This window comes from Anarrhichthys ocellatus, unplaced genomic scaffold (genome assembly GCF_004355925.1).
Source record: "Anarrhichthys ocellatus isolate YVR2014 unplaced genomic scaffold, GSC_Weel_1.0 scaffold8, whole genome shotgun sequence".
Lineage (NCBI taxonomy): Eukaryota > Metazoa > Chordata > Actinopteri > Perciformes > Anarhichadidae > Anarrhichthys > Anarrhichthys ocellatus.
In genome coordinates, this window is record NW_022280038.1 from 3,682,630 (window position 1) to 3,710,478 (window position 27,849).

Genomic DNA, 27,849 nt, shown 5'->3' on the forward strand with positions numbered 1-27,849 from the left:
AGCTGCAGGACAGCAGTGAAGGCCCAGGTATAAAATGCACGGCCCGCCGCTGACGTGAAGTGACCCAAAGGCCAACAAACTCCCTAATGCTTTAGAGAAAATACAACATTCTAAGCCTTACAAAAAGCCTCAACCTCCTTAAACATTACAATAACCAACTGAATGTCCTCTCAACAGCATTGTATTTATCCCACAAAACAGCTTAAAGGACCCAAAACACAATTTCATTTGGCACAGTAATCGTACTTTGTTTACCAACACTTAATCCTAACCCTGTTTTCTGACTCAGCTATGCAATAAAAGCACAGGTGGAATTAATAACGTTATTGAGGGCTGCATTCCATATAGATGAGCCAGTTCCAGGGTTCTGGCCATGTTTTTGTGCATTTTGAAGCATTTTCTGTGACGACACGCGCGGTCTGGAAATCTGGACAGTATTTGAACGTTTGAAGAGCGGATGGCGGCTCAGTGTTGTCAAACACGTGGGTTTTTTGTTTTTTTTTCAACTAATAAATACTTTTACAAAACACAAACATGGTAGCTCGAAATTAATCATCATTGCAGACGTGACAAATGTAAAAACGTTGAGAGCATGGTGGGTAAGTAGGTAACTGGACCTGTAGCCTGCTGAGTCTTTTAATGGTAGCGATTTCATTATTTGGCCAACAGATGGCAACATTAAATCCACAGGTCTCTACGGTGCTTTCAAGTGTTCCTCGTAAATTATACCGTCTTGTTTATCCAATATGAAACCATCGTTAACTCGTTCACTGCAATGCTTGTATAGCGTTTGGAAGTGAAGAAGGTACAATAAGAAGGAGGTAGTAGCAGTTAAAGTCGATATGCCATTCTAATGAGAGCATTTGTGTCTGTGTGCTTATCGCGTAGAAAATCGGAAACTCTATTTATTCTTTTTTCCGCCATGACCTGAATGCATCAGTCAGCACAACTGCCAGTTATGTACAGGTTTGTTCTACATTTGACTGAGGCGGAGAGCTGGAAAGTTCGCACTGTTGATGCAGTTGTTAAACAAGGTGGTCAACAAGTTTCTTTTAACGACCCAGCAGGTAAGTACATCGTGGTTTAAACTGAATTGTTTCCCGCTATTATATAGATGTATAAACTTCTATTGGAACATGAAGATGCATCATTGTTTTTACTGTCCAGTGGGCATTTTCATACATTAGCTATTATATGAGCTGATACGTCAAGATTGTTTTGATAGTGTGTTTCTGCGTGTACTCACTGTGTTTTAATTATGTTCTATAGTGAGAATGCACGATCCCATCATACCATGGGGGGATTTAAACCTCACCAATAATAGTGTAATGTTTTCTAAGTAGGACTTTAAACATGAGATATAAAGCAGTAAGTTTGCAATGATGCTCTTATGTTTTGTTTTTTTTAACTGTCACTGCAATATTTCTGTAATATTCCAAAATGGACTTATCTGTGCAGTGAGTTCCTGAATTAATGATATGTCCAAAATAGCAAATGCTATGCATGCCTTACGCACTATATTGCGCAGGTCGGTCACTGACGTGTTCTCTCTTCTCACAATATGCTTACCAGGAAAAGTGCATTCAGTGCTTCAACCAGAATCTGGATGAAGTCCCTTGGACATCTTGTGGTTCTCTCCTCTCTGTGTTGTTTGATATCTGGATACTCTGAGAGAGACAGAGTGTATGACTTAATGTCCAAATACCCCCTTATCGATGGGTAAATCATGTATATTGTCTCTTCTGCACAGCATTTTCAATCATGGAAATTAATTAATGGATTTATGATTGAAATGCCTCTTCATGACTTCCATTTCTTACGCCCTCTCTCTCCATCGGTCAGTCATAATGACCTCGCTCTCCAGCTGAGGATACGCCACAACAATCGGCTGAGCCAAGTTGACCTTCACAACGTTAGCAAAGTGGCCACCGACATCACCCGACTCCAAGCAGGCCATGTACAGGCACAGGTATCGCAGTTTAATCAATCAGTCTTTCACTCCTGACCCTGATCAGTTCTATCGTATAAGTTGTCCCAGAATAACAGCATCTACTAAATTTATGTTGTGGAAAGATCAAACCAATTACAGGCACTTTAGTAACTTAGATACCCCTCTGGCTCTCTTGTGTCATGTACCCGTCCCTTTGTCAGATGTTTGCGGTCTACGTGATGTGTGGGGCCCAGGAGAAGGATGCTGTGAGGCTGACTCTGGAACAAATAGATGTGGTCAGACGCATGTGCACTGAGTACCAGGACTTTGAACTGGTCACATCTGCCCAGGGTATAGTACACCTCAACACAGCATCCAAGCAATTTACCCACAAAACCACTATGGAGATGAAAGAGGGATTGAATGTAGTTGATTATCTACAATTATAAATGAGTGGGGTATTTCTGTTTCATGTGTGAATGTACATCAAAAATGTCCATAATCCTGTGATTTGTGAATCCATACTTTTGCATGTCTTAACAGTCCATATTTGCAAAGAGAGACATGCAAGTAATATCATCTTTGCGTCATTACTGAAGAATGGAATCACACACACTCGCTAACACAAAAAAATTATTTCCCGTTTCCCCTGAGGCATTCATTTTGGATATTGTGTGTACAGTATGTGAAATAAATGTGTGTCTGTCACTGCAGAGCTGAGGAATTCTGAGATGAGGCATAAGATTGCCTGTCTAATAAGTATTGAGGGGGGCCACTCCATTGACAGCAGCCTGCCAGCCCTGCGGATGTTTTACCAGCTCGGGGTGCGCTCCATGGCCCTGACACATTCCTGCAACACACCCTGGTAAACAAGCGATCTATTCTGAATGCATTATTGTATTTAGAATGTCTCATATGATTTATACAATGCAGAAAGTCAATGATGGCTACATGACTCAACAGAGAATTAATACTAGGGATACATAGGATGATTTTGCCTGAATCAGAGCTACGCCTTTACCTTTTTAGCTTTCGTTTGTCGTATTCACAAGACAACACTGTCATCATTTGTGGTTTTGAAAATATTATTTTTCAATGCAGGGCAGAATCATCCTCAAAACTTTATAATGTCTATCAAAGACAGAACAACAGCCTGACACACTTTGGGAAGGTAAGCTTATTGTTTAGTATCAGTAATATCAACGACTGTACAGAATTGTTACTTTTATCGCATTGAACAAAGCATGTTGGCTGGATTCGGCTGGCCTTTTTTGAGGAGGTATTAGAAAATAATACTATGATGAAGATTCAATTTGATTTAAAGTGAGAAACCTGACATTTGATAGCTATGACAGTTAATGATGATGAATGATTACTGACATAGAATTTAAAAGGTTTTTTTATTCTTCAAATTCTGTAAATAGTGACTAAAATGTTATTTAAAAAGGCAATAGAGTTTTAGTATAGAAATACATTAGAATCATCTGTGTATTATATAGAAAAGATATATATATATATATATATATATATATATATATATATATATATATATGTGTTCCTCTTATTTTGTATTAGTAGCAGAAGTAGTTGTTGTTTTCATTATTATAATGATAGTGCTTTAAATAATAAAAGTCCAAAAGGAGAGGATTATGATAGTAATTTTTCAGCCTTGAGACATTCCAGTAAAAGATTGGGCCAAAGAAAGTGGACCTTGTTATTGTTAAAATCGGTTAATGTTCTTCATACTAAATGCTCTGTAGCAATTGATTGCTCTCTGCATGAGTGTGTTTACCTGCGTGTAGGTGTAACCATGTCCTGTTGTCGGCTGATTTGACTTCCTTGCTTCCCACGATACTGTAAATGGCTTTTGAATGTGTTTTCTGTAGGCCGTGGTGGAGGAGATGAACAGACTGGGAATGATAGTGGACCTCTCCCACACGTCTTGGGACACTGCCTGGGCCACGCTGAAGCATTCCAAGGCACCGGTTATTTTTAGCCATTCATCTTCCTTCTCCATCTGCAGCCATGGCCGCAACGTACCTGACTGGCTGCTGCTTGATCTGGTGAGAAAACTAATTCACTGCGTGATGAATTGCTTGTTTACTTACTTGATTAAATCAATCCAGTCACTGATTAAGTTATATTAATAATAATTCTCATTTATACCTCTGACAAAGAACATGCAATTTGTTTCCATAGTTAGATTATTTTTGTGTATAAACCGGATAAATACATTCTGAATGGATTTCCACAATTAAACTGATTCTAGCCCACTAACAGTCAGTATAATTGATAATGGTATATTTGCAGGATCAAGTAATCAAGTTAAGATCTCTCTGCTGTGTTTGTGTTGTTCCATTTTTACAACCATTTGCTTCCTACCAATGTCCGCTCTCATCTCAGCATACCCTGCACAACCATGTAAAGCCTGATAATGACACGCTGGGTGAGATTGATGATCAGTGGATCAACGGCACTTTGTATATTTTAGAGTGTTGTATTCGCAAGTCAGTTAACTGTGTGGTACAGTTTCCAACATAAAGCAATGATTCACAGTGAGTGTTCTTCCTCCAGCATGTTGTAAGCAGTGAGAACAAGACACTACAGGAATGTTACGAGCCTAAGCGCCACGGCGTTTATCCAACAGCTCTTTAGTTGATTTCTAGTATACTTTCAGCAGAGTGCTATGGGCGAGACTCTTATCTTGATTGTTTTGAAGTTGATGATCAAAGAATCAAACCTGAATGTACTGTTTGTCTATTTAAAGTTAAGTATCAACTAAATACCAGTAGTATTAATGTAATTTTTGCACTCTGTACTTGTGTCTCTTTCCCCCAACCCTTCTCTGAATTTCCCTTTCAGCCACCATTAGTTCATGTCCTCATTCAGCTTCAGTTCAACCAACTCATTAACTTCTTCACTCCTCCCACTTGGGTCCCGATCGTTTGTTTATTATATAGAGCAGGCTGTATTTTGCTTACAATTGAAGATCAATCTCCTTCACCACTAGCACTTTTTCTCATTTATCCAACACTATGAGCAATGTAGTCCCATGCCAGGATGAGTTAAGTTAATCAATTTATTTCCGTTTCTGCTGAACAACTACCAACAATATAGGTTCAAATATTTATTCTAACTCTTCTTAATATTAATAGTATAGGTTGTTATGTGTAGTATATTACAGTAAGTGTTTTCTCCCATGGAAACAGTAAGAAACATCCATCCCAAAAACATGAAATCCATTGCATTTTCTGATTTGAAACATAAACTTGGCTTGTAAAATATATGAACCTGTTGTCGCAGTAGATGAAGGCTGAATGCCAATAAAATGTAGTAACATGGATTTACTTCTCTTACTTTTCCTCAAGCTAACTCTGACCCCCTCAGATCCCTCTTGAGTGGCCATGTTTCTCATCTCGCCAAAGATTTCTATGTTGCATAACACAGCACAGGGTTACAGGGTGTTTGAGATAAGACGAGCATAAACCTGATGTTTACCACATCTACCACTACAACTAGTGAATGTAAATGAGACAGTAATGGCTATTTATGTCTGGAAAATGTATTGGTACATAGCTTATCTTAGTTAATGCTTCTCTCTGTATTTCGTCTTATTCTCTAGACTTGGCAGTGACACGTGTGTGTTGTGTTTCAGAAAAAGAAACATGGGTTGATCATGGTGAATCTCCACAACAACTTCATATCCTGCAGCGACGAAGCAAACATCTCTCGTGTCGCTGGTGAGGCATCCGTATTGAGTTTTTTTCTCGTGAGGTGAATCTGTAGTTTGTATTTCTTATATCTCAGCTGATTTACTTTTCCACCTGGGTTTTGCAGACCATTTTGATCACATTAAGAAGGTGATTGGAGCTGAGTCGATAGGAATTGGAGGCGACTTTGAAGGTGCTGTGAGGTAAGAAGTATTCACTTGCTAACACAACATACAGATAGCTAGAAGCACTAAGTTAAGGGACAGTAAATCTACATATATTCCATCCCATGATAGGATGAGTGGTGATCTTCAGACACACAACTTGCAGAGAAAACAAAATAAAACAAAGCTCATACCAGTTGGGTACACACTTGCCTCTGGCACTCTCCAGATCAATGAGAACTGTGCTTTTGTTAGCCTGTCATGATATCAGCAATTTGGCTGTCTGAGCTGTCAACAGGCTGAAAAATGGTAAAAATCAATAACTTTTTACTTCTAACAGGCATAAAGAGAGAGCTGGTAGAGTAGATTTGCTCCAGAATAATAGGCATTGAATGTATCCCCCCCCCCGCATACAGACACAATCTAGTTCAAACAGAAATGTCACAAAACAAACTATATTTACGAGTGTCAATTATTATTATTTCCTCTTCATAATTTATAAGTAATGTACTTCGTCACATGAAAACTCTCAGTATGAGTGGTTTCTTTTGCACGACGGAAATCTGTGACTTGAAATGTGTTTTTCGTTAACAGCTTTCCTCAGGGGTTAGAGGATGTGTCCAAGTATCCCGCCCTAATCCAGGAACTCCTGCAAAGGAACTGGACTGAGATTGAGTTAGCTGATGTCCTTCGAAAGAACTTCCTGCGAGTCTTTGAGGAGGTGGAGAGGGTGAGCTATAAGATTAATATATTTTATGTCAAAGAACAGCCTTCTCTGGTAAATGAAGGGTAGGTAACTAATTGAAAGGCACACTTTCACTCCATTTCTTGGCCACAGGGGTGATTTGGATATAATGAAGGATAAAAGGCTTCATGTTTGGTGGGAAATTACCGCAGTGTGTATTATTACATCAGTGTGCATCACCTCCCTCTCGTCTCGCTGTATTTCCCCCAGGTCCGTGATCAGATGACTTTGAGCCGGCCCAGTGAGGTCCAGATCTCCTTAGAGGAGGTGCAGAACCCATGCAGGCTGGTCCTTAGACGTCCTGTCCCAAGAGGGCCCTCTCATCAGAGTCCCTTCTCCAGAGCCCCACATGAACCAAAAGGTCTGCTAATCCACGCCATAGTTCTGCTGCTTTCCAGTCTACTTATGATAGAATGAATGTTTAGAAACTCTGTTGAGCTACACCTGACCATGCATCATTTTCACTATAAATAAGGAGAGCTTAATGAGATTTCTGTATCAATTTGTGGGCCACCCAAGCACTCGACAGGTCAGTAAAGATAAGGGGAGAATCACTTTCTTCCCATCAATACAAAAAAGCATTTAATGTGTAGCCCCATTTGGTAGGTCATTTAAAAGTCGCCTCTGTATATACAGTATATTAAAATTTACAGAACATCAATCCCAAAGCACTTTACTATCCATTTTGAAATATATTTATTATACATTTAATGTGTTGTACCTGTGCTGACATATCTATGAAAACCTATGACATGAAGGCAAATGATCAATAAAACTGCTGAGATGGCACCTTTAAGTTATTTTGGATTTTGTTTGTGAAGGTTATTTTTTTTTGATGTATTGTTGACCAGTGAGCAGGAAATAGGAAAGAGGCAGCAGTTAACAAACAGATTTTTCTTTTTATTTGATCTTACAGAAAAACCAGATATCATGGAGGTTTAGAAAAACAAAGTGCATTTTAATGTGAACTATTCTGCCCTTTGGCCAAACAGGAAAATGTTGAATATAGAAATAACTAAAACTAAATATTTAACTTGGAACAGCACACAGCAACACTGTGAAGATTTCTCTTGTTCAGATAAAGATTCATGTCTCCCCAACAAAGACGATAGGAATTTGCTTCAGTGCACTCATTTTGATGTTTCAACACAATGTGCCGGGTTTTGACATTAAAACAATGACATCACTCTTCAAAATGATTACTCATGGCTTCACTAAAACATTGCCAACATAAAGTTTCCATGTAAAAATTGGATTGTGCCAAAACCTATTTTGATTTAAGTGAAGGGAAGGCCACACTCTTGGCTACAGATCGTAGAACAGTTGTTCTTGACACAGTATAATATCTTGAAATACTCAGCTTCTTAGACAAATACTTGAAAAGACACAAACAGTGTCTGGAAGTCTCATGTAGCTGAGGTCATAATTGCTTAAAGCTGAAATTCCTTAAGATTGCAGCCATGGTTGATTTGGCCTCAACGATGGTGCAGTAAACACTGCTTGAGCAGCTACTTTTTCAGAATTACAACACAATACCAACTGGTGTATTTCTTTACAGCACAAACAAACAAACTAACATTGTAGGAATGTGAAGTAAGCCAATTTAAATCCTGTGCGGGAATGGCAGACTCCGCCACTAATGATAAAAACTACCATGTAGAATGGTATTTGCAATTGCCATTAAGTGTAAAAATATCAAATGTCTATTGCAGAAGAAATGCAGACCATGATTTTATTGAAATCCTAAGGACTATAACTTTAAATAAAGCCATCTTTTTTGTGTGCAGATAAGCTTTTCAGGTCTGTAGAAAAAGTACAAATGTAACGGTTCAAAAGTCATTCATATACACTTTTCTCTCATATAAACAGCAAACATATCTGTCAAAAAAATCATAAATTATAACTCTTTTTAAAAACTTACTTCATGATCTCTGGCATGCCACCTTTACAGCACAACCAACGTCAAGCACTGTGTTCATTATCATCAGTAACATTTTCTTTACCTCAGTGGGGAAATGTTGAAATAAATAAATAAATAAAGATGTGCTCCCAGAATAATCAAAGAGCTGTTTCAGAATAAAAATCTGGCACACTATCAAAACTCTTCACCCAACATGTGTACTAGTCTGCCAGTCTGTCAAATATAGGTTTATTATCACATATAAGAGGTATTTGTGACCTATAAATAAATCTAAAGTTTGTGTTTGACACACAAGTATTGATTTATGAGGGAGAAAAATAACGGATTTCATTTGTAAAAATGGCAGAGTTGCAAACATATAGGTGGATATGTACCCTAGTGTGTGCCAATATTCTACAAGAACAGAAAAAAAGTTTTGTACTGAAAAATACATACTTCACAATCAAAGTGACATCCATGCGTCTAACCAGCGGGTTCTGCCTCCTTTCTAGAGGTGGAATGTATTCTGATGAGGCAGACGCTCCTGTGTAGCAGCTAATAATTGATCATGAGTAGATGGTGATAACCTCCCGACCTCCACCTCGGACCAGCAGCACTCTTTCCAAACCTTCAGTCAACACCTCCAGAAACTCCATATCTGGAATACACGTTAAGTAAAAACAGCCAAACAATAGCCTACATACTTGGTGTGTGTACTGCAGCCCAAAATCGTCTATACAATTATGAAAGACACCTTTTTGTTTGATCATATTGGTAAAGGATACAGTTTTCATCTCCATCCGTGTTTCGCGGTGGCCCTGGCATGTTGAGCAGCACTAATCGAGCATCATGGGACCTATTGACTATTACCTCGTTCAGCTTCACAGCCGTATGCATTCGCCGCACATTGGACTGATCCCTAGAATGCAGCAAGGAGGAGAGACAGAGGAAAAAGGATTTGTGCTCATAAACTTATTTTACTTTTTACAATTTTTAAAGCAAGCGCTGACTGTGAGAGAAACCAAAAGGGAACAATAAGGTACAAGCATTAAATGCATTAAATGCTACAGGTGTTATTGGTTAAATAAGAGGCGGTAAAGAAGATGCTGAGGTTAACTGAATGCAACTCACGGTTTGAGGCTCATAAGTTCTCTGAAGTTCTCAGGTGCATTGTTTCTGTTCCTCCTCTCAGCCTCACACTTCTCTCTTGTCCAAGTCATCTGCACCTTCTCTGGCGGAGCCTCCACCACTTCCTCCTCCTCGTCTGAGTATAGACTTCCCATACGCACCAAAGAGTGTCTGTCCTTAACCAGCTGGGCCTGCAAGTGCCATTGGGAATATCATGAGGCTTTGATTTCAATATACTGTATGTAAATAAAACCTTTACTCATAGCAATAAATAGAGTTAAGTTAGAGCAGTTTAAATTCCCAAATTGTACCGGACCACCAGTAGTGAAGATTCTAAAGCAACAAAACAGCAGTCTCTCAATGATTTATCATGCATTATATGTTATGAATAATTTTTTATTTGTAAAATATTTTAAGAATAAATATTACACACACAAAGAAAACATACCTCTCTTTGTCTTTCTGCACTGGACAGCCTCATTTGCCTCAACATCTGGGACCGCTGCTCCATCATTAACGTTCTCTCGTAGGTGTATGCTGAGATGTCACTGTCATGCTAAAGTAGCATTTGAAAAAACAATGTTGTGGTTAATCCAATTTAAATATACTGTATGTCTCTGTTGAACATAGACGGAGTGACAGTGAAATTAGAGTAACTAAGCCAAGCAATTTTCTGTGAAACAATCCTGTCTGCGGCATCTTGTAATAATGGACATCTGGTTTTATTACTGAGTTCAATGTGTTCTGGCTCTAGCCATAAAAACTCTATAGAAGTCTTCACTTTTGCTCAGATTAGTAGTAGTGTGTGAGTGATCCTCACCATCTCCACCACCTCCACCTCAGCCTCTATTCTCAGCTGGTACAGGAACATGGCCAGATCTTTCTTCATCTGGATGCTGTTGTCATCCATCTGGGCTACAGTGAAGATACGCATTTTGCATTTCCTCCAAACCTATGCAAATAGACAAATATAACTATAGTGTAATACCATGTGCTATACACATCAAATGTGACTATAATTGCTTTCAGAAAACACACGTCAAGTCCCAAATAACATCAAACTAAATCTAACAAAGACTAGTCAAGGACAGCGTGTAAGTTTAGAAGGATTACAGTGACACAGTTTTTGTTGTATTTGCAACATGTAAAGTAGAATATTGGACTCTGTCTCACTTTATGAAGTTTGAGCAGAAAAGGCAGCAGCATTAGCATCCCCCCATCATGGACGATCCACCAAACGTCAATGTTGCCATCTGTGAAGCGTTCATGGTTGCTCGGGTAGAAGGACACATTTTTGGGCACCATCAGGGCCAGGTGGGCAGCTGTGGTGCAGCGAACTGTGTCTGAGTAGAGATGAAAACATGGAGGCACGGATATTAACTGTACTGTATAAATTAAATTTGCAACAGCTTACATTCTGTACAAGCCAAACGGAAACTAACACAAAATGTATTCCAAATAGGATATTCAAATGAGCTTTTTCAAGGCCACAATTGCTCTATCTTCAAATTCATAATAGGGAGCTGAGTGTTAAGTGCATTTAAGTGTGACAACTAAATACTTATGCCTGAAAACATTATGCAATTTGGGTTGGCAGTCAATTAATAGGGGTGCTATACTGCAGATTCTGTCCCTTTTAAGTGTCCTATTGTATCAACAGTATTTCAGTGAGACTCTTACTGATAAAAGTCTTCCAGGCACGAGGGTCCTCGCTCTGTCTCCAGCCGTACGGCCAGCCCAGCACCACAGTGTTGTGCTTCATGCCCCCCAGACCACAGGACTGGATCAGGTGGACAATACCCTCCCGCACCTTAGACGCCACCACGACCTGGCAGAAACCTTTGACTCGCTCAATCTCCATCATATGCTTAATGGCCTGGCAGAAAAAATGTAAAAAAAAACGAAGCTTCAGGCTATGATCACAATAAGGAGTAAGCAGATGAACCATGTTTAAACAATACTAAATGCTTTAAAAGAAAAGATGTATACAGCAAAACCACTGAATAAGGTTTTACCTTCACTACCTCCCTCTGTAGCTCTAATCATAATTATTGATACATAATGCATAAGTATTGTCTTAGCACTAAGTGAATCGAGAATGAGGGATTAATTTCTCCAGTTGTTGTCACATAAAAAAGGGCATTTCTCTACCAAACACATCACATTATGGAAAATGTTCCCGCAACAGTCCCTTATTTTATCCGAAATGGCTCATTGGCCCCATATTGTAGTGACAACAACAAGCTGTTTCCAGCCATGCCCTTTGATTAAAGTGACAAATGCTTCAAAAACAGTTGCTGAGGAAGAAACGTCACAAAAATTGAAAATTCACAATGAAGCATGTTTTTCGCTTCATTGTGCTTTTCACATCACAAAAGGTGGTCATTTGTAACAATTAGTTGTGACGCAGTCAGCAACAGAGTACAATAGAGAATTGTATAGAGCATGTTCAGCACACCCCTTTCTAGTATTTACCTGCTCAGCTGCCTGCATTTCCCCATAGCTGTCCAGGAAGTTGCCCTGGATGACAGAGCCCACAATGGTCAGACCCTTCCCTGCCTTCAGCTGCGAGGCAAAGGTGAGCAGCCGAGGATATTTTACGTGGAGGTCCTCATCGAGCTTCAACAGCACAAGCAGCTGAGGTCTGTAGTGGACAGATTCAAAGATCGGATCAAAGGTGTGTCTTTGCACGTTACCAAAGTATTTAGAACAATGCATATTGTTTTGCTGTATAGAAAGCACAGACATTAGAGGATGCAAGTGTTCATCTATCAAAACAAGATTTACTGAATGATCATTGGCAGTAGGTTGATAAAATTGGACTTTTCAAGTGCCAGTGTCAGCAGCTAGTCTGTGATTTGCATGTCAAAACACATCGACACGTATAGCTTAAAACAGGGATGTTAAGCCATCAAGGGCACATATAACTGTTAAACTGTGAATAAGGTAAATGTATAAATGTGACCTAAACATATAAAATAACTATTGTCTCTTCTCTGCCAAATTTATCTCAGTCATAACCTAGACATCTTCTGACCTCTGAATCACCCAGTCAGTGCTTACTGGACTACCTTCTTTACATTTTATTGACATACTGCCGTCATTCCATTCTTCGTTCCACATTCAAAACTTTCAAGATTAGCCGTGTTTAGTCACTGTCATCACATTTAGACTGAGAGGCAAAAGAGGTAGTGCAGCATCAGAGTGGTTATACATTACATCAAAAGATGTGACGCTGACGTAGTGGAAATGCCCAGCAAGCAAGCTAGAAATATAAAAAATTAAACCCTTCCTACAGCCACAACTTCCCAAAACTGTACACAAATACATGACATTTACTCATTGTGTGTCAGTATGGATTACAGCTGGTAGTAAATCTATCATATGTTGATTATTTTGTGTGGCATTATCATCATTCTCCAGGGACATTTTTATAGAGGGTAGATAACCTATTTTTTATATTCCACAGATTGTGGCTCCTTTGGATTGTGCAATCCAAAGGAGTTTATGTGGATACATTCAGAGAGTCTCTTCCAGGTGTATCTGTACCTCCAGTTCTTGGTGTGTGGGGGTCCAACCTCTAGCCTTAACAGGGAGTAACGTGCAGCACTAAGGGACAGTCCTCGTATTCCGTCCCCCCACTCCTTCTCTGCTCTGTTGTTGTTTTGTGAGTGGGAGAGACAAAACACAAACATAAGGGACGACAAACAATGTAAGTGGGCGGCTGTCCGCCAGCATCCATTACAGATATGTCAGACAGAAACACAGAGACACAGCCAAAGACAAATATACAAATGCTAATTAGACAGGAGACATACCCTTGGTACTCAATGTATTTGTAGATCATCCCAGCAATTACCATGGCCACAATAGCATAGTACCAGGAGGAGATGAACATCAGAGCCAGACACATACTCATGCCGAGGAAGGACAGAGCCCTGTGGTTGTGACACATAAAGCCGGAAGAGATGTTTTAGCATAACAAGAACAGCATTATTATTTACAAGTATGACAGCCTGGACAATCTGACTGGTGAAAAGGAAGTGTGCTCCCACCCTTGTAAGAAATGTACTCACCAGTGGTAATATTTAAACCTTGGCCTCCAGTTCGGTGTGCGTAAAAGAGTCTGAACTGCACAGGCTAGGTTCACAAAGAGATAGCACATCAAGAAGAACCTGTTGAATAAACACAAGGAGAATTTCCAACATATTTGAAGTAGATAATACATCTTCAGTGGTGTAGTTGGCCTCAAGCTAACTCAGAAATGATGAAATGCATGTACCCAATGTTTGACTGAAATAAATGTATGGGGTGTGTGCATTTTATACTTGGCACATGTCATATTTTTGGCATGTGTATGTATGTGAGCTTACATGGAAAGGATGGGAGCCACCATATCCAGTGAGGCAATAAGGATGCCCAGCTCAGCTATGAGACCAGTCAGTAGTAGGGCCCATGTAGGCTCTCCATTGGTCTTGCCGTGACCAAACACCTGAAACAAATACATTCAAAACCCTTTATAGGAAGCAATGCAAATCACTTCATGTTTGGTACTGCATCATATTCAAATAAGCCTGCAAGTCAAATATTAGCAAACATTTCCAACTCAACATTGAATGTGATTCAGAGGTTATCCTGAATATACAACTTTTGGAAGTAATAACAAACAGACTATGGATTAACATGTCGTCTCTGACTGTATGTCAGTCAAGTCTGTGGGAGCCATTTCTGTCTTGCAACGACAATGAAAAGTTTATCATCAACAGTGTGTACTGTCTCACCCTGAGAAAAGGTATGATGTTGTCCTTGGCAATAGCCTGAAGAAGTCGGGGAGCCCCAGTGAGGGACTGAAGGCCCGCCCCAACAGTAGAGAAGAAGGAGCCAATGACAATAACCCACGGAGACGGCCAGGAGAGCGTCCCCACCACCAGGTTTTTTCTAACTGCGTCTCCAAACCTACAAGTACATGAATACTGAATATGAAAAAGAATACGTCTTGACTTTGATAATGAAGTTATCTTTATTTTGCATTGTTTATTTTTACCCAACCAGAAGTGTTTTGATAAAAGTGCGAACATGCAGTAGGACACAGGTGAACTTACTTATCCCTAAGGACTACTCCTTCAATACAAGACCCAAACAGGACCACAGAACTGAAATCTGAATACAAGAGGTCAAGGAGCTTAAGGTGACACAACGATGTACATCAAATCTGCAAAGATTGTTAGTTTTATTGTGGGTAGCCACCAAAATAAGGATACAAACGAGTGAAGTAGTAGTAATAGCTAAGATAGTTCCCACAGGGATGGACTTTTGAGCGTCACGGAGATCCCCAGACCTGTTGGAGCCTGCCATGATACCTTCAAGGCAAAATAGACAGTTGATAAAAATAGAAGACATGTAAAAGCTGTTTAACTATGCCCCCTGCTGGTTGGATTAGAGGAAGGTTTAAATCTTTACTTTTTCACTGTGTGCAAGTTACTTTTGTAAAAAATGTATATAATATAACATAGCAGGTGGCTTAAGTTCCAATTTGCAATTCATGGCTTGAGATTGCACCAAAAATCATTTACGTTTGTTGTCACAATCATAATTTGATACATGACTTAAGATATAGGGTAAACAAGTTTGGAAATAATCATTTTGCACTTTCATGCAGACAATAGATTTACCTGTGGCAGATGGGAAGAAGATCCCCACAAGGAGTGTGAATGATGTAGCGATGTCGGCTGACACATACATGCCAAAGTTCTCCATGGCACCGTGGGCATCCACTGACTGTAGCCCCGCTTTCTCTAAGATCTCCCCTTTTTGTTGGTAGTCGCCCCACATGTTCTCTAACAACAGAGAACTGACATTGAAAACATTGGCAACAAACGTATTAGAAGAGACTATAATTCTAACAGGCCTGTGTGTTATTCACTGATGCAATAAATTTCTAAATTTAGGGATATCATTTTGGAAAAACATCATACATTTTCAAGATAATAATTGTTGAATCTTAAAATTCCTAAAAATTATAGCATAATGTGAAAAATGCAAATTGTTCTTGCTGGGTTTGCTAACACTGTTTCCTACCCCTTTAGCGCTATGTATATAGTAATGATATACTGTATATACTTGGAACATTATGAGTTGTTAACTTTTATTATAAAACAAAATCTCATAGTGTGTATTTTAACCCCTCTGCAATTTATGATAAGTTTACCTCTAATGATCCCACTGCTCAGTCCAGGGATGCCCGGAATCTCTGTCACATTGTTCTGAATGAAGTAGTCATCACACTGAATGCTGCTCATGTTCCCCAGCAGACAGAACCTTTCCCACAGCTGACTGGGCACTGTGATGTTGCCCTTTATCACAGTCTTAGCACATACATCGAAGCGATCTCTCACCAACGTCCTGTTTCCCAGCATGCAGATCCTACAGCAATAACATGGACACAATTAAAATCATGACTATGTCAGCCATCTTTATTTCCACCACCAACATAATGGTGGACAGAATCATGACAACACAGGAAAAAACTATGATGAACAACATATTAAAAAAAATGAAAAAAATAAATATATATATATATAGACAAGACAACATAACAGTAATAAGAAGAGTGAAATCTGCATTATTTCTAAATTTAAAAAAAAAGGGCTCTCTCCCCCATAAGAACTAAATCCGTATTATTGTGCCCATAATTCACACTACTTTCTGTTAACCCTTAAGGCACATGTTTAAGGCACATGTTTATTCTTCAGACTTACGGGAACTCTGGGGGATGAGTCATGGATTTGAATGCCCCAGCATAGATGGAGACAATTGAGATAATGACGCAGGCCAGGAAAAGAGAGGCCAGCTTGTTGACATATTTGACTCCTACAAAAACCACCACAGCCATCAGGCTGAGGCAGATAGAGCCGTAGACTCGCATATTATTCAGCATGGCACTGTCACCCCCAAGAGTGTCTGTGGCGTGAAATATGGCCGCCTGGGGGACCAGATATTTCTGAGGAGAAAATAATTTTACAACAGGACCATTACTGCCATATACAGTGCAGTTAAAACTCATGTAATAGCTAACATATTTTAATAAAGAACAGCATTTAGGAAGTATATCTAGTCATACAAATGTGAGCTGGAATAAAACCTCAGAATAATATTTTAGCAAACTGACCAAGAAGATTTCGATGGCCCCCAGTATGTACATGGCAGAAGCAAAGGTAGTGCCCAAGTAAAAGCACAGCCCCACAGCTCCTCCAAACTCAGGGCCAAGGGAGCGGGAGATCATGAAGTATGCCCCTCCAGCTACAACAGTACAACAAAGTGTTACACACAGAAAGCCACTGAAAACTACATGCAGCCATGTACTACATGCAGTGGGACACAACAGTACATTTCTGCTGCCCTCAAGTGGAAGAAAATGTAATGAAAAATGTAACTTCTGCATCTACTTGGAGAGATTCAGAGCAGTCCGGAAAAATCAATTCTGAGCAAGTAATTCTTTGAAAACCAGTTTATGTCCCAATAATGAAAATTCAGTAATAAAATATTTTACAAAATCTTTTAAAAAAAGAAATAAAATAGAAAATAAAAAAGTCTACAAAAGTATCTATAATACTTACAGAGAATATCTGCTGGATAAATGAACAGTATGCTGAGGGAGTTATTAAGTGAATATAATGGAGTGTGAGGGATTTAAAGTATTACCTGGAACAACACCATTAGTAGCAATGGCACTCATTGATATGGCTGTGAGCATTGTCTGTAAAGGAAAGGAGAAAATATGGTTAAGATGGGAAAGGACACATGTGTGGGCGCTACCTTAATTAACATGGATCATCTTGAGTAACATGATTTCTGGAAAAAGATATTGCTGTTGACTTTTTCAAATACATTGGTGCTTTGAGCACCACAAGCCAAGTTCCACATCTCCAAAACCAGGCAACTGAGACCAAAACAATCTAGATTGATAATTAGCAGGGCAGGTAAGAGGAAACATATGCAATATTTTTGATTTTCTGATGACTGGTTCCTTTAAATAATTTCTGCTGCTAATACAACCGTGTGGATTCTATTGCTTGGTTTAGTGACAAAAGCTGGCTCCCATTGTTGGCAGAATAAACACAGCGAAGTAGTGTGTGTCTATGTGCAGTACAGTACAGTTTGTTTGTGTGTATGTTTACAGTACAGCAGTACGGTACGTGTCTGTGCTCATACTAACACAGGAGCAGCACATGAGGACAATCAGGAGGGACTGCATGATGCCAGCCATCCCAACAATCCACGGCAGTCGGAGGAAAAGAATGACACCAAAGATGTTCTGCAGACACGGCAAGTAGACTCCCATCAGAGTGCCCATGTTGGGAGACTGATAGAAAGAAGGAAGGAGAGAAGGAGAGGGGCATTAGAGAGAGAGAGAGAGAGAGAGAGAGAGAGAGAGAGGAGAATATTGACCATGACATTGCAGGAAACACATGTATTGATCATTTGTATTGATTTGTGTTCATTTCTTTTAAAGGTCATTCCATCATGTTATCGGCTCTTTGCACGTATACAGGTCTTACACAGCCACAGTCGCACGGCAGAGCTCGCAAAGGCATTAGCAATCAATCAACAGCTCTTAATACAGAACTAGAACTTGGATAGCGAGGCAGAGAGAGAGAGAGCCAGAGATGGAGGATAATATTTCTAAACTTCCAAAGACTGAGTGTACAAGTAATTAAAAATAAACAGCGAGGCATAGTGTTCCTCTGCTGTGCCCCGACTCCTGACCTTGGGGGTCTTCCTACGTGAGGCCTCAGTGCTCTCCGCCTCCTCATGCTCCTTGGCTCCCTGGGTGATGTTGGTGTAGCTGACCAAGCGGCTGAGCAGAGAGGAAACCTTCGGCCGGATGTCCAGCTCTTCCTGGAGGAAGAAAGTGTGGGGGGGGGGAGAGGTTAAATGAATGAGTTTGGTACAAGTCTATCGTCTGACAGAAATATTGGGAAATAAAAATAACGGACCTCAAACAAAGCCAAGTTCCTGTCATAGAAGTCATTCTTCTTGCAAGTAGCATCAGCACTGTTGAGAAATGGACTGTCTTCTTTATGATTCCCATGTCCTAGTAGAGAGAGGATAAATGACTTAAGGTTAACAATAAAAACAAAGTTGCTTTTTGGCCAAGCAACAATTTGAGCTATGGGGTCAATCAAATATTCTCCTGTCAATACATCAGGCAAACATTGTTCTTAAAGATATATTGGAGGCACGCTGGTAACATAAACTGCAACATCAAGTCAATGTGCTTTACTGACGGAGACATGATTGATATGAAAGTTTGTAAAACCTGCAATAATTCACCACCCTGTCTTAAGACGATGCTTATTTACTGTAAAAACCAGACTCGGTATAAAATCTCTAATGTAACAAGACACACAATTAGGTGACATCAATCCTCACTTACATTTTTAAAGATCAGAAATACATGTCATATTTTTTTAGAATTAAAAATGGATGCTTTTCAGCTTAATTGTGTCACTCTTAGTTGACATCAAATATTAATTTAATTAACTATGGACCTGCTATTATTGACTAAAAGTATCACAATTACATCTACAATGTGGTACTTGCTGAAAAAAGATAGGTGGCATTAAATTATAAGTTTTATATGCAAGGTGTCAATAGAGATTAACAGTCATTGATGGATAAACAATAAACATTTAATTAATGTCACCAATTAAAAAATATAAATAGCAGCCCAATGCCATTGCCTATGTAATTGATACAAACATATACCAATTTCAAACATTTTCCATGGCAATTTGTTTTCAATATTCAGTCAGCTTTTAACTGTCACTATAAATTATAATTAGAACATCTTAATAATCCCCATGTAGCAGTAAACTTCAGGAATACAGCTCCTGCAGTGAAGCTGCAGTGAAGGGCCAAAAGCAGCACAGACCGACAAGGAGAAGTCCAGGTGATAAACAGGCATATAATTTGATTTTACTCTCATTAACTTTTGAAGAAAAGAATCAAGCAGAGATGAGCACAGTGCCTTGGGCAATTATTGCACGCAAAGTAGCACACACACACAAACACACACACACATACACACACCTCATTACCTCAAAATGACCTAACCTTGGGTTATTAGAGCATGTAAACTTTAACGACGGCATCTCAAAGCCAAAATTAATCCTGCAACAAAAAGTCTGCCAATTTAACCAAGAGGGCATGAAATAGAAAAATATCCTCAACAACATTGAAAATATACCAGCCTTGTTGTAAGTGAGTTGGTTGAGCTTCAGTGCTGGTCCTCACTCACCTGTGTTCTGTGTCCCACTGCCTTCACTCTGGGTAAGCATAGTTATGAGCTGTGTGCGGACTGCCACAGAGTACTCTATGCTCTGGCTTGGGGAATCGTCGATTACTATCCAGGACACTAGGTTGCCTGGGGTGAATACTCATTCAGGGGCCTGATTTAACACATGGTGCACGGTGAGGGGGGTGAGAGGTGGGGAGTGGAAGATACGGTGGTAACTCTCTGACTAACAAGCTCAAGCACACACACGCACACCACATGCATGCTCATAGGGATATAAGAACCATGGGTTGGGTTGAAGGTATCCCAAGAAAAGTGCAGTACAACAGTATCTGTATTCCTAAATTGTACTGATGTTCAGTGTGGAAAAATCTTGGGGTATCATCAGACCAAGCCATTATTCCAAGAATATAGCAATAAGCAAAACAATAACTTGAATGTGATGTTAAGAGACAAGACGTGATGTAAATGTTCTCAATTAAAGCAAGGTTTGTTTAAGGTTTTTTACAATAAATAATTAAAATGATGAAGGCACTTGCAAATGACAAGGTAGTACAAAATGTAAACCATACTTTGGTGCAAAAACCTTGCAAGAATCTGTAAAAAAAAAAAAAAAGAGATAATTTAAGGCATGAAAGCCAAATTCCCATGGGTCTGTCTTTACAGATCCCTAACAGCACAGAAGGATGGGAGTTATGCCTGGAAAGAGATAGATATAAAACTAATGCCAACACTGTCCTCTAGTGTCATCTCGCTGTCAGTGGTATGGTATAAAAACATAATGTGTTTGAAGCAGCAATGAAGGGAGACTACTGTAGATGAGATAGAGGCACTGAGTAACTTAAAGAGACATCTGACATTTTTGGAGCAGTGCAGATTAATGTTGCTCCATAGAATTACATCCGTTCAAAAATTTCCTGGCAGGCGCTGTACTCAGTCGGTGTTGCTCCAAGGACTATATCCTAATGTTAAAACCAAAAATAGTTCAGCTTCCGGCTCATTCCATTTATTAGACCAGCAAAATAAAAGACACTTTAACAATGAGGAAACAGTGGGGGTCTCTTGTTAATAACCTCACATTAAATGTCTAATTAAAAGGATTAAAGATTAACTGGCTTGTTATGAAGGCACATAAGAGTCTTGCTGTGTGCCCAGAACAGCACAGAGGCTTTGCAGCAGCATGTACCGACAGGTCACCTGTGACCCCACCAAAACAGCTCCACCGCCAGACGATCAAAGACTGGTACATTGACAGAAGGCTATATCAAGGTAGAGAAGTTAAGCAAGGGTGTACATGACTTGTACTTTCCACTGATGAACTATCTAGAGACACACTACTGTATCATTTTACTATTCGGTTATTGAAAGGATTTGTTCTGTCGAGGTTTCTTATCAAGAAGTATAAAGTGTTGGTGTTGGGGTAAACTTGTACTTACAACTTTATCAGAAATAAGTAAGACAAAAACACACACTATCATAAGCCATGATTACATGTTATATTTGAGCTCTTATATTGCACCACAATTCCAAAGCAAATGTTTAGACAGACTGCCTATGTTTCAGGGAATGCTGGGTATGATTTGCTGTGTGTTTACAACTAGATCAATTCCCTGAGAAGATACTACGTTGTCAAGTGTTTTCAAAGTGCAAAGTACATGACTTGAACAACAAAAACAATGTCTCAGGCAACTCTACATCGACAACATCAATATTACTTGTTATAGATCCAAAAAACAACTTACAAACCTTCCTGCAAAACTTCTTCAAGACATTTTTTGGCAAGCAGGGCATTAGTTTACTTTATCAGGACTGCACAGTGTACTTAGGTGGGATATTTGGAGTATTCAAGAGGTTTCACTTTTATATTTCAAATGGACTTTTCAAAGGCACTAATGTTACAGGCAGAAGGAAACTTAACAGCAATGTGTCTGCCCTTTTTTCTAAAGCTGATTAGTCATGGAAAACAATATCCCTGTCCATCAGCTTCTTAGGATTTGAAAAAGCTTCTTTGCTAAATTTCCCCTTCAATAAACACTTAGGACTTAACACCGAGAGGCAAAGAAGTAGTAAAGCTTAGCTAACTCTGCTTTGTGCAGTTAGTTGGCAATAATGTTCTCCTGATTATGTGTTTGGAAGTGGAGTGTGTGTGTTTGGCTAAGTGTGTGTGTAAAATAGAGAGAGATAGTAAAGGACACATGTGCATATTTGCTCCTTTCTTCATTTCATTTACTCCCTCTGCTTTTGTAAGCTGCATGCCGTCAAAGCATAGACGTGATCATGCCCCTGGGTTAGGCAAACATAATACAACTGTTGGCAGCAGGTCAAATGGTTAAAGGGTAAACTTATTCCCTACTGCTCGCTATATCCTGCTCATTGTTTATGTTTCTGGGCCTGTAAAATTATCCTCCAAACACTCTGAGCCACTCTGACCCTTTTACTGTCTGAACTCTACCAGCTTTGCTTTTACCAACCAGTTGCGTAATGGCAAAATAATGAATTAGCAACCGATCGTCAGACTGAACTAAAACTTTGACATTACTTTTTTGGAATATTTCTTTGTGGAAAATAGCCCAGCTCTACCCGAATGACTTGAAACCTCATTTCCATTATAAGCAGCAGTGGATGTCCAAAATCGGACAAAAGCACAGCCCAGTTGGGTCATTATGTTTGCATTTGTACAGAGCTAAGCCAACTGACATTATGTTAGTTAGAGTATGGTGCACCCCTGTGGAAGCAGGATACCACAATGTTAGGCATGGTATTAGTCAAAATTGCAAGTAATATTTAACTGGGTTATGGCGGGTGCACCTGTCTTCCCACTTTGATGCAAGGGCAAGTCAATAAAAATGACATATTTGAGTAAGTGCAGATGTTCATGAAAATGTTTGGCTCAAACTAATGGCTAGTTAATTAATAAACTGCCTGGGGACGCAGACCGTGGCGATCCTAAAATCATTCCAGTGCACTGATTGACAGCTCCCTTACTCTCCCACAATGCATTGTAAAATCCAATCGAAATCCAATAAAATGAAGTAAGTCACTCACAAATGTAGTTATTTACATGTTTTGGTACATAAATATAGTTTCCCTGTACCCCCTTTGAATTGTATAGCCTTACACCGTATATTTCAGCATATGTTATGTTTTTTTCTCCTCGAGCCCATGGCAAGTAGCAATGTAATTCGGCTTTAGCAATAGGCCAATGTTAGCGGTAGTAGCTGTGCTCCATTCGGAGCAGCATCTGAACAGAGCATTGGAATGCTAACCTGCTGAGCCGTACAGCAAAACATATCAGCTTTGATGTGTGCTAATGATGAGAAAAGGACAGCAGCTCAGCCTGATTACCTCAGGGGGTAAAGGTGGGCGGGAAGAGGTGCATCGTACAACAGACTTTCAAAAAGACACAAATTAACTAAATGGGTACGTCAATGGGTGTAGAACTAATGACTAAACAAACCCAAAGCGTGGTCTGTACGGGAGAATTGTCTATCCCCAGTGTCTTCGCAAAATGGCTTCACTTAAGGATGCCTAAGCTGTGCATTTGCTGCACACACAACCCACACTCATAAATGGTTGCTTTGTGTGAATGTTACATGTACAGATCATAGTCTGTAGAGTTGATGGTACAGATGAACACTCACTGCCTTGTTTATCTACACACAATTCCCCGTTAATATCATGAACAGCACATTACTGTGGAGGTAGGAAACACAATGTTAACTGTTCAACTTCAGTAATTGATCAAGTTGTACCCGGTCATGTCCAGAGGAGGTTGTATATGTATCTGATGTATTGCAGTCTGACTGACAGCTCTTTCCTTGTAAACAAAAGAAGGGAAAGTGAACAAGAAGATACCTTCAGCAATAGCCTAATTAAGAGGTCAAGAAGTATATGCAGGTGTTATTATACATCTTCAGAAATCCCACTCCAAAATCAAGTATGAGGGCCTTTAAGACACTTTCAATTATCAGGTTTTGGGAGCCACTGGTTTCATTGTAGCATATGAAAACATTTCTGTATTACAATGTCCAAAAAGGACTGTTGCAACGTTCATATTTCATTGTACTTCTACATTTATGTCTAAAAATAATTCTCAGGAAGGACAGAACATCATACATTTAATGTAAAGCCTTTTGGAAAGGCAATACACTAGCACCCTGTTGCTGCTTTGCTGGAAGTTACTTCTCCTATTATGATTTCCTGATCAGTGATACTAACAACCCTGTTTCTGCCTGAAGAGTTTGGACAAACACACAAGCCTGCTACATTTGAATTTTCTAGAATTTGTCTGCAATCACGAGGGCAATATTTTCATGTTTCATGCTCTTATCTTGTAAGCAGTTCTGTCCAAACACTTCTAATGTATTACAATCTGAGCATGCTACAGCGGTGACAATTCCCAAGTTTCACATTCATCACATACCAGTGAAAATCCTGGGCAGTACAGTTTGTATTTTTGCACTGATCTCTGTTCAGTGTCAAAAGGGAGGCAGTGAAGGAGAGCTTGGTAAACCCAGGAAAAACTGAATGGATTTGAATGCATCCTCAACAATACCTGGAGGTACACATTGGAAGAAACAACATCTGAGCTGCCCTGCTTGCCCGGCTGTCACTTTGATGTGAATGAACAGATCGAGCAAAGATGGCAGATAATTGGATGGCAAGACAGTTGCATCATAGGAAATGATGTGTCACAAATAATTTAGTTGAACAATATCTTCTCTATCAGTTATTAGGGTATCACAGTATCACAAATAATCAAATTTACTGTAGAGTTGTTAAGGGTTGTAAAGTGTTTGTGTGCCTGTCTGAATTTGTTCTAACTCTGTCATCAGCCCCCCCCCTCTCTCAAGGGTTATCTGACCGGCACACCAGACAACGTGACAGGAATGGTCATCCTGTTCTCCTGAGAGATGAGCAGGAACAGACAGCAGTGTTCTCCAAATAATCTCCTCATTACACAAGTTTCTCAGCACCTGTTTAGTTGAGGCCAATACAAGCAAAATACATATTTGCATGACATGGTTATATTATTTACCCAGAAATACCTGCACATACCTGGCACTAATCAAAATGTTTACAATGGATGAAATGAAAAAAATTGTAGTTTTCTAAATTGAATTTCATTGATGGGTCATTTATTACATCAACAGTCATATTTCCTGCACATTGGCTTCATTCAGTTCATGAAATATTATTTGTTGCCTTGTTTCACGTAGACTGATACACGTGGGATCTCCACTTGCTGCGCCAAAGGACACAGGTAGTAGTTAAGAAGCCCACTTTTCCTCCTAGATTTCCGAGGCTATCAATCGTTTGGAACGATGGCATAAAGGTTGTGATGAATTTAAAAACTGAGAAATGCAGGCTCAGAGACGGAAGATGAACAAGAAAACATTCTAAGGTACTTGCCACATATTTCCACAAATGTCCCTTTCTTTCAGTTCACATCTGACTTTCACAAACAAGAAATTGAACAAACAAGATTATAACCAGCTATTGGTAGCATAATACACAAATTATGTTCCAAACAAACAAGCAATTATGTAGCAGTAACAAAGTCTCAGCAAACCAACTTTCCTCCCTGAAATGTGACTATATTAGGGTAGTTTCTCTTGCTCAGGAGTACAGCACAGTTACAATGACCACAGTGTTGATCCTGTTCATCGGCTGAAACAGACTGTGCACTGTGTCACTTCCTCCATGCTGCAGACGTCACTCTGTATAGCTGAGACATCCAACATGAACCATTCCCAAGCCCACCACTCCCATTTTGGATGGTTTTACCACAGCAAATACTTTCCCACCCAAATTTTTACTGCTTGAATATGTCATAATGCTGCATGTAAAACTCAAGTTGGAAAAGTATTGAATATGTACATAACTAAAATGTAAAAAGTATACATCAAAAGTATGCCGTACATGTTCCATACTTCTTTCTGCACTTGTCACTCTCTCCTAAACAAAACCTCTACTTTTCTTTGAATTTACGCTAAATAATAATTATGATATGATACTTAAATAACTCTTAGAATAACACAGTAAAGATGCTACAACAATCCACTACACATTGACTTGAGGAGCGGCTACTGTTGAGTTCCAACATGTGTTTGAAACTTAATGGTAACGTACTGTGTGCCCTTTGCTCCGTCTCATTATTCATCACAGTCACACTTCCTTCATCTTCTTCTCCTCCTTCTCACCCTTTCCTGCATAAAGTCATCCACGCAGCTATTAATGGTGGTTGTTGTTCTCAGGCATCAGGAAGCTCTCTTCGGCTGGGTAACAGAGAATTATGACAGCAGGAAGGCAAGGGAGGGAGCAACAAGCTTGTGTGAAACTCTGAGGGTTATATCAGGACAACTGCGTTCCCTCTATCATCAAAACCTAGAACAGAGTTCTACTTAGACAGCATTCAAGCCACTACTTGTTAACACTTAAATCACTGTTTTGTACAGTTTCTTATTAACTTGCATATCTGGTGTTTTAAAATTGTCATTTGGCTCTAAAGGGTAACTTCCATGCATTCCAGAAGTATACAAGCAGAGTGCTAGGTCAACATGTGCTTTGATTCCTTCTTCTTGTGCTTCAAATTTCAGTCTACTTGAGCCCTGTCTCTCACTGAAACATAGATCATCTCATCTGCGTGGCCAGTTTGCCTGCAAATGTATACATACGCACTCACACATTGATGAAAACACAGAAATGCATCCCATGACTATACACACACACTGGTTGTTCACTCACTGGAGGCTCATTAACACGAGTGAGATGAGTCTTCAGCCTTGAACTCTGATCCTTTCTGATGTTTTTCAGTTGTAAGGAGCTCACAGTCAGCATGACGGTAGGGTACTATAAGTGGGTGGCCAGTCAGTGTGTGGGTTTTTGCCCAGCCCGGACTGATGGGCGCTTGCTGAAGCGTGGGTGCTTCATTGCAAAGCCGCACCCATGTGTGTCTTTTATTAAAAACTCTTTTCCCCTGATTGGTTCACTCTGTCAGCCCACACAAATAAACATTGCTCTAACATAATCCTACCCAGCAGCTACAAACTCCTTGCTGCTCTCCTTGTCTTCCCTCTGTCCTCCCTTTCTCTTCAGTCTGGGACTGCCCCCCCCCCCCTCTCTCTTTTCATACAGATGCAGTGGAGAAACAAGTGAGTGACAGTGAGAGACAATTTGTGACAGAGAAGTGAGGAGGGAGAAATCTGCTCCTGTGTTGTTGAGCAGCCAATCCCTGTGAAAGGAAATCCCCCTTGGCACAAAGAGAGCTCCATCTTTTGTGTAAGGAAGCACTTGAGGTCTTTTCTTGTTACGGTGGAACACCACCCCCCCTCACAAAGTCCCACTCCACGTTGTGTTTTCCACCACAGTTCTCACCCCCTTTCATTGTTTCCCCTTTGATACTCATTTGTCCCTGAATTTATTTTAAACGGATTCCACTGGCAAAAAAGAAATACTCCAACATGATAAAAGTAATGTGTTTTTTTTTAAACTCTACCCAAAGTGAGCTGTAAAAGACAGACCTGCCTGATGTGGGAAAACTGCTTTCTGACCCTGGAGAATTGCCATGGTAACCATACAACCAGCTGTCCAGAGACCTCTCAGGACAAAGCACACCTTCCCCATGTTGTCCTGGGTGCAACTCATGAAGAATCACTTCATGACACATTTATCAAGTTCAAAACTTCATGTTGTGTCCCATGCTGGGAGATTAAGAGCTGAGTAAAAGTTAGTTAGGTGAGACCTACCATCAGAGCTGACAGTATCTTGATGACCAGGGTAGTCCTGTCCAGTGTCCCTGTAATCCACCCAGTTAATCCCCTCTAGACTGTTGTAGCTGGACAGAGCTTGATCCTTCACCGGTACCACTGTGAAGTGAGGCATGTTTTCATCACTATCCTCTGTGTCTCCAGCTCAGCAACTCAACATAGCAGGCTAGCTGTTAGCCAGCCTCAGTTCAACTCCCACTAATGGC

General features: G+C 39.8%; 2 protein-coding genes across 4 annotated transcripts; one reads left to right on the forward strand and one right to left on the reverse strand.

The window, feature by feature from the left end:
- The first annotated feature begins 431 nt into the window (after positions 1–431).
- Positions 432–7,854, forward strand: dpep2 (dipeptidase 2). Of its 2 annotated transcripts, XM_031848502.1 has the most exons (11): positions 432–1,067; positions 1,573–1,719; positions 1,843–1,969; positions 2,152–2,281; positions 2,645–2,795; positions 3,032–3,101; positions 3,817–3,993; positions 5,586–5,670; positions 5,768–5,843; positions 6,399–6,534; positions 6,760–7,854. In XM_031848502.1, the coding sequence occupies exons 2-11, from the start codon at positions 1,607–1,609 to the stop codon at positions 6,964–6,966; spliced, it is 1,272 nt and encodes a 423-aa protein (XP_031704362.1). In that variant the 5' UTR covers positions 432–1,067; positions 1,573–1,606; the 3' UTR covers positions 6,967–7,854. The 2 variants fall into 2 exon arrangements, with proteins under 2 accessions (XP_031704362.1, XP_031704361.1); XM_031848501.1 differs by having other exon boundaries at positions 432–1,719.
- Positions 7,429–27,849, reverse strand: slc12a4 (solute carrier family 12 member 4). Of its 2 annotated transcripts, none has more exons than XM_031848499.1 (24): positions 27,623–27,849; positions 18,574–18,671; positions 18,344–18,475; positions 17,793–17,939; positions 17,279–17,333; positions 16,746–16,876; positions 16,336–16,577; positions 15,786–16,000; positions 15,250–15,414; positions 14,839–14,937; positions 14,680–14,737; positions 14,359–14,533; positions 13,951–14,069; positions 13,654–13,752; positions 13,396–13,515; positions 13,127–13,231; positions 12,053–12,221; positions 11,258–11,453; positions 10,751–10,920; positions 10,398–10,529; positions 10,026–10,133; positions 9,581–9,768; positions 9,235–9,368; positions 7,429–9,107 (listed from the first exon to the last, which is right to left on the reverse strand). In XM_031848499.1, exons 1-24 carry the CDS (start codon positions 27,756–27,758, stop codon positions 9,016–9,018), a joined length of 3,285 nt encoding a protein of 1,094 aa, XP_031704359.1. In that variant the 5' UTR covers positions 27,759–27,849; the 3' UTR covers positions 7,429–9,015. The 2 variants fall into 2 exon arrangements, with proteins under 2 accessions (XP_031704359.1, XP_031704360.1); XM_031848500.1 differs by lacking the exon at positions 27,623–27,849 and adding an exon at positions 19,878–27,586.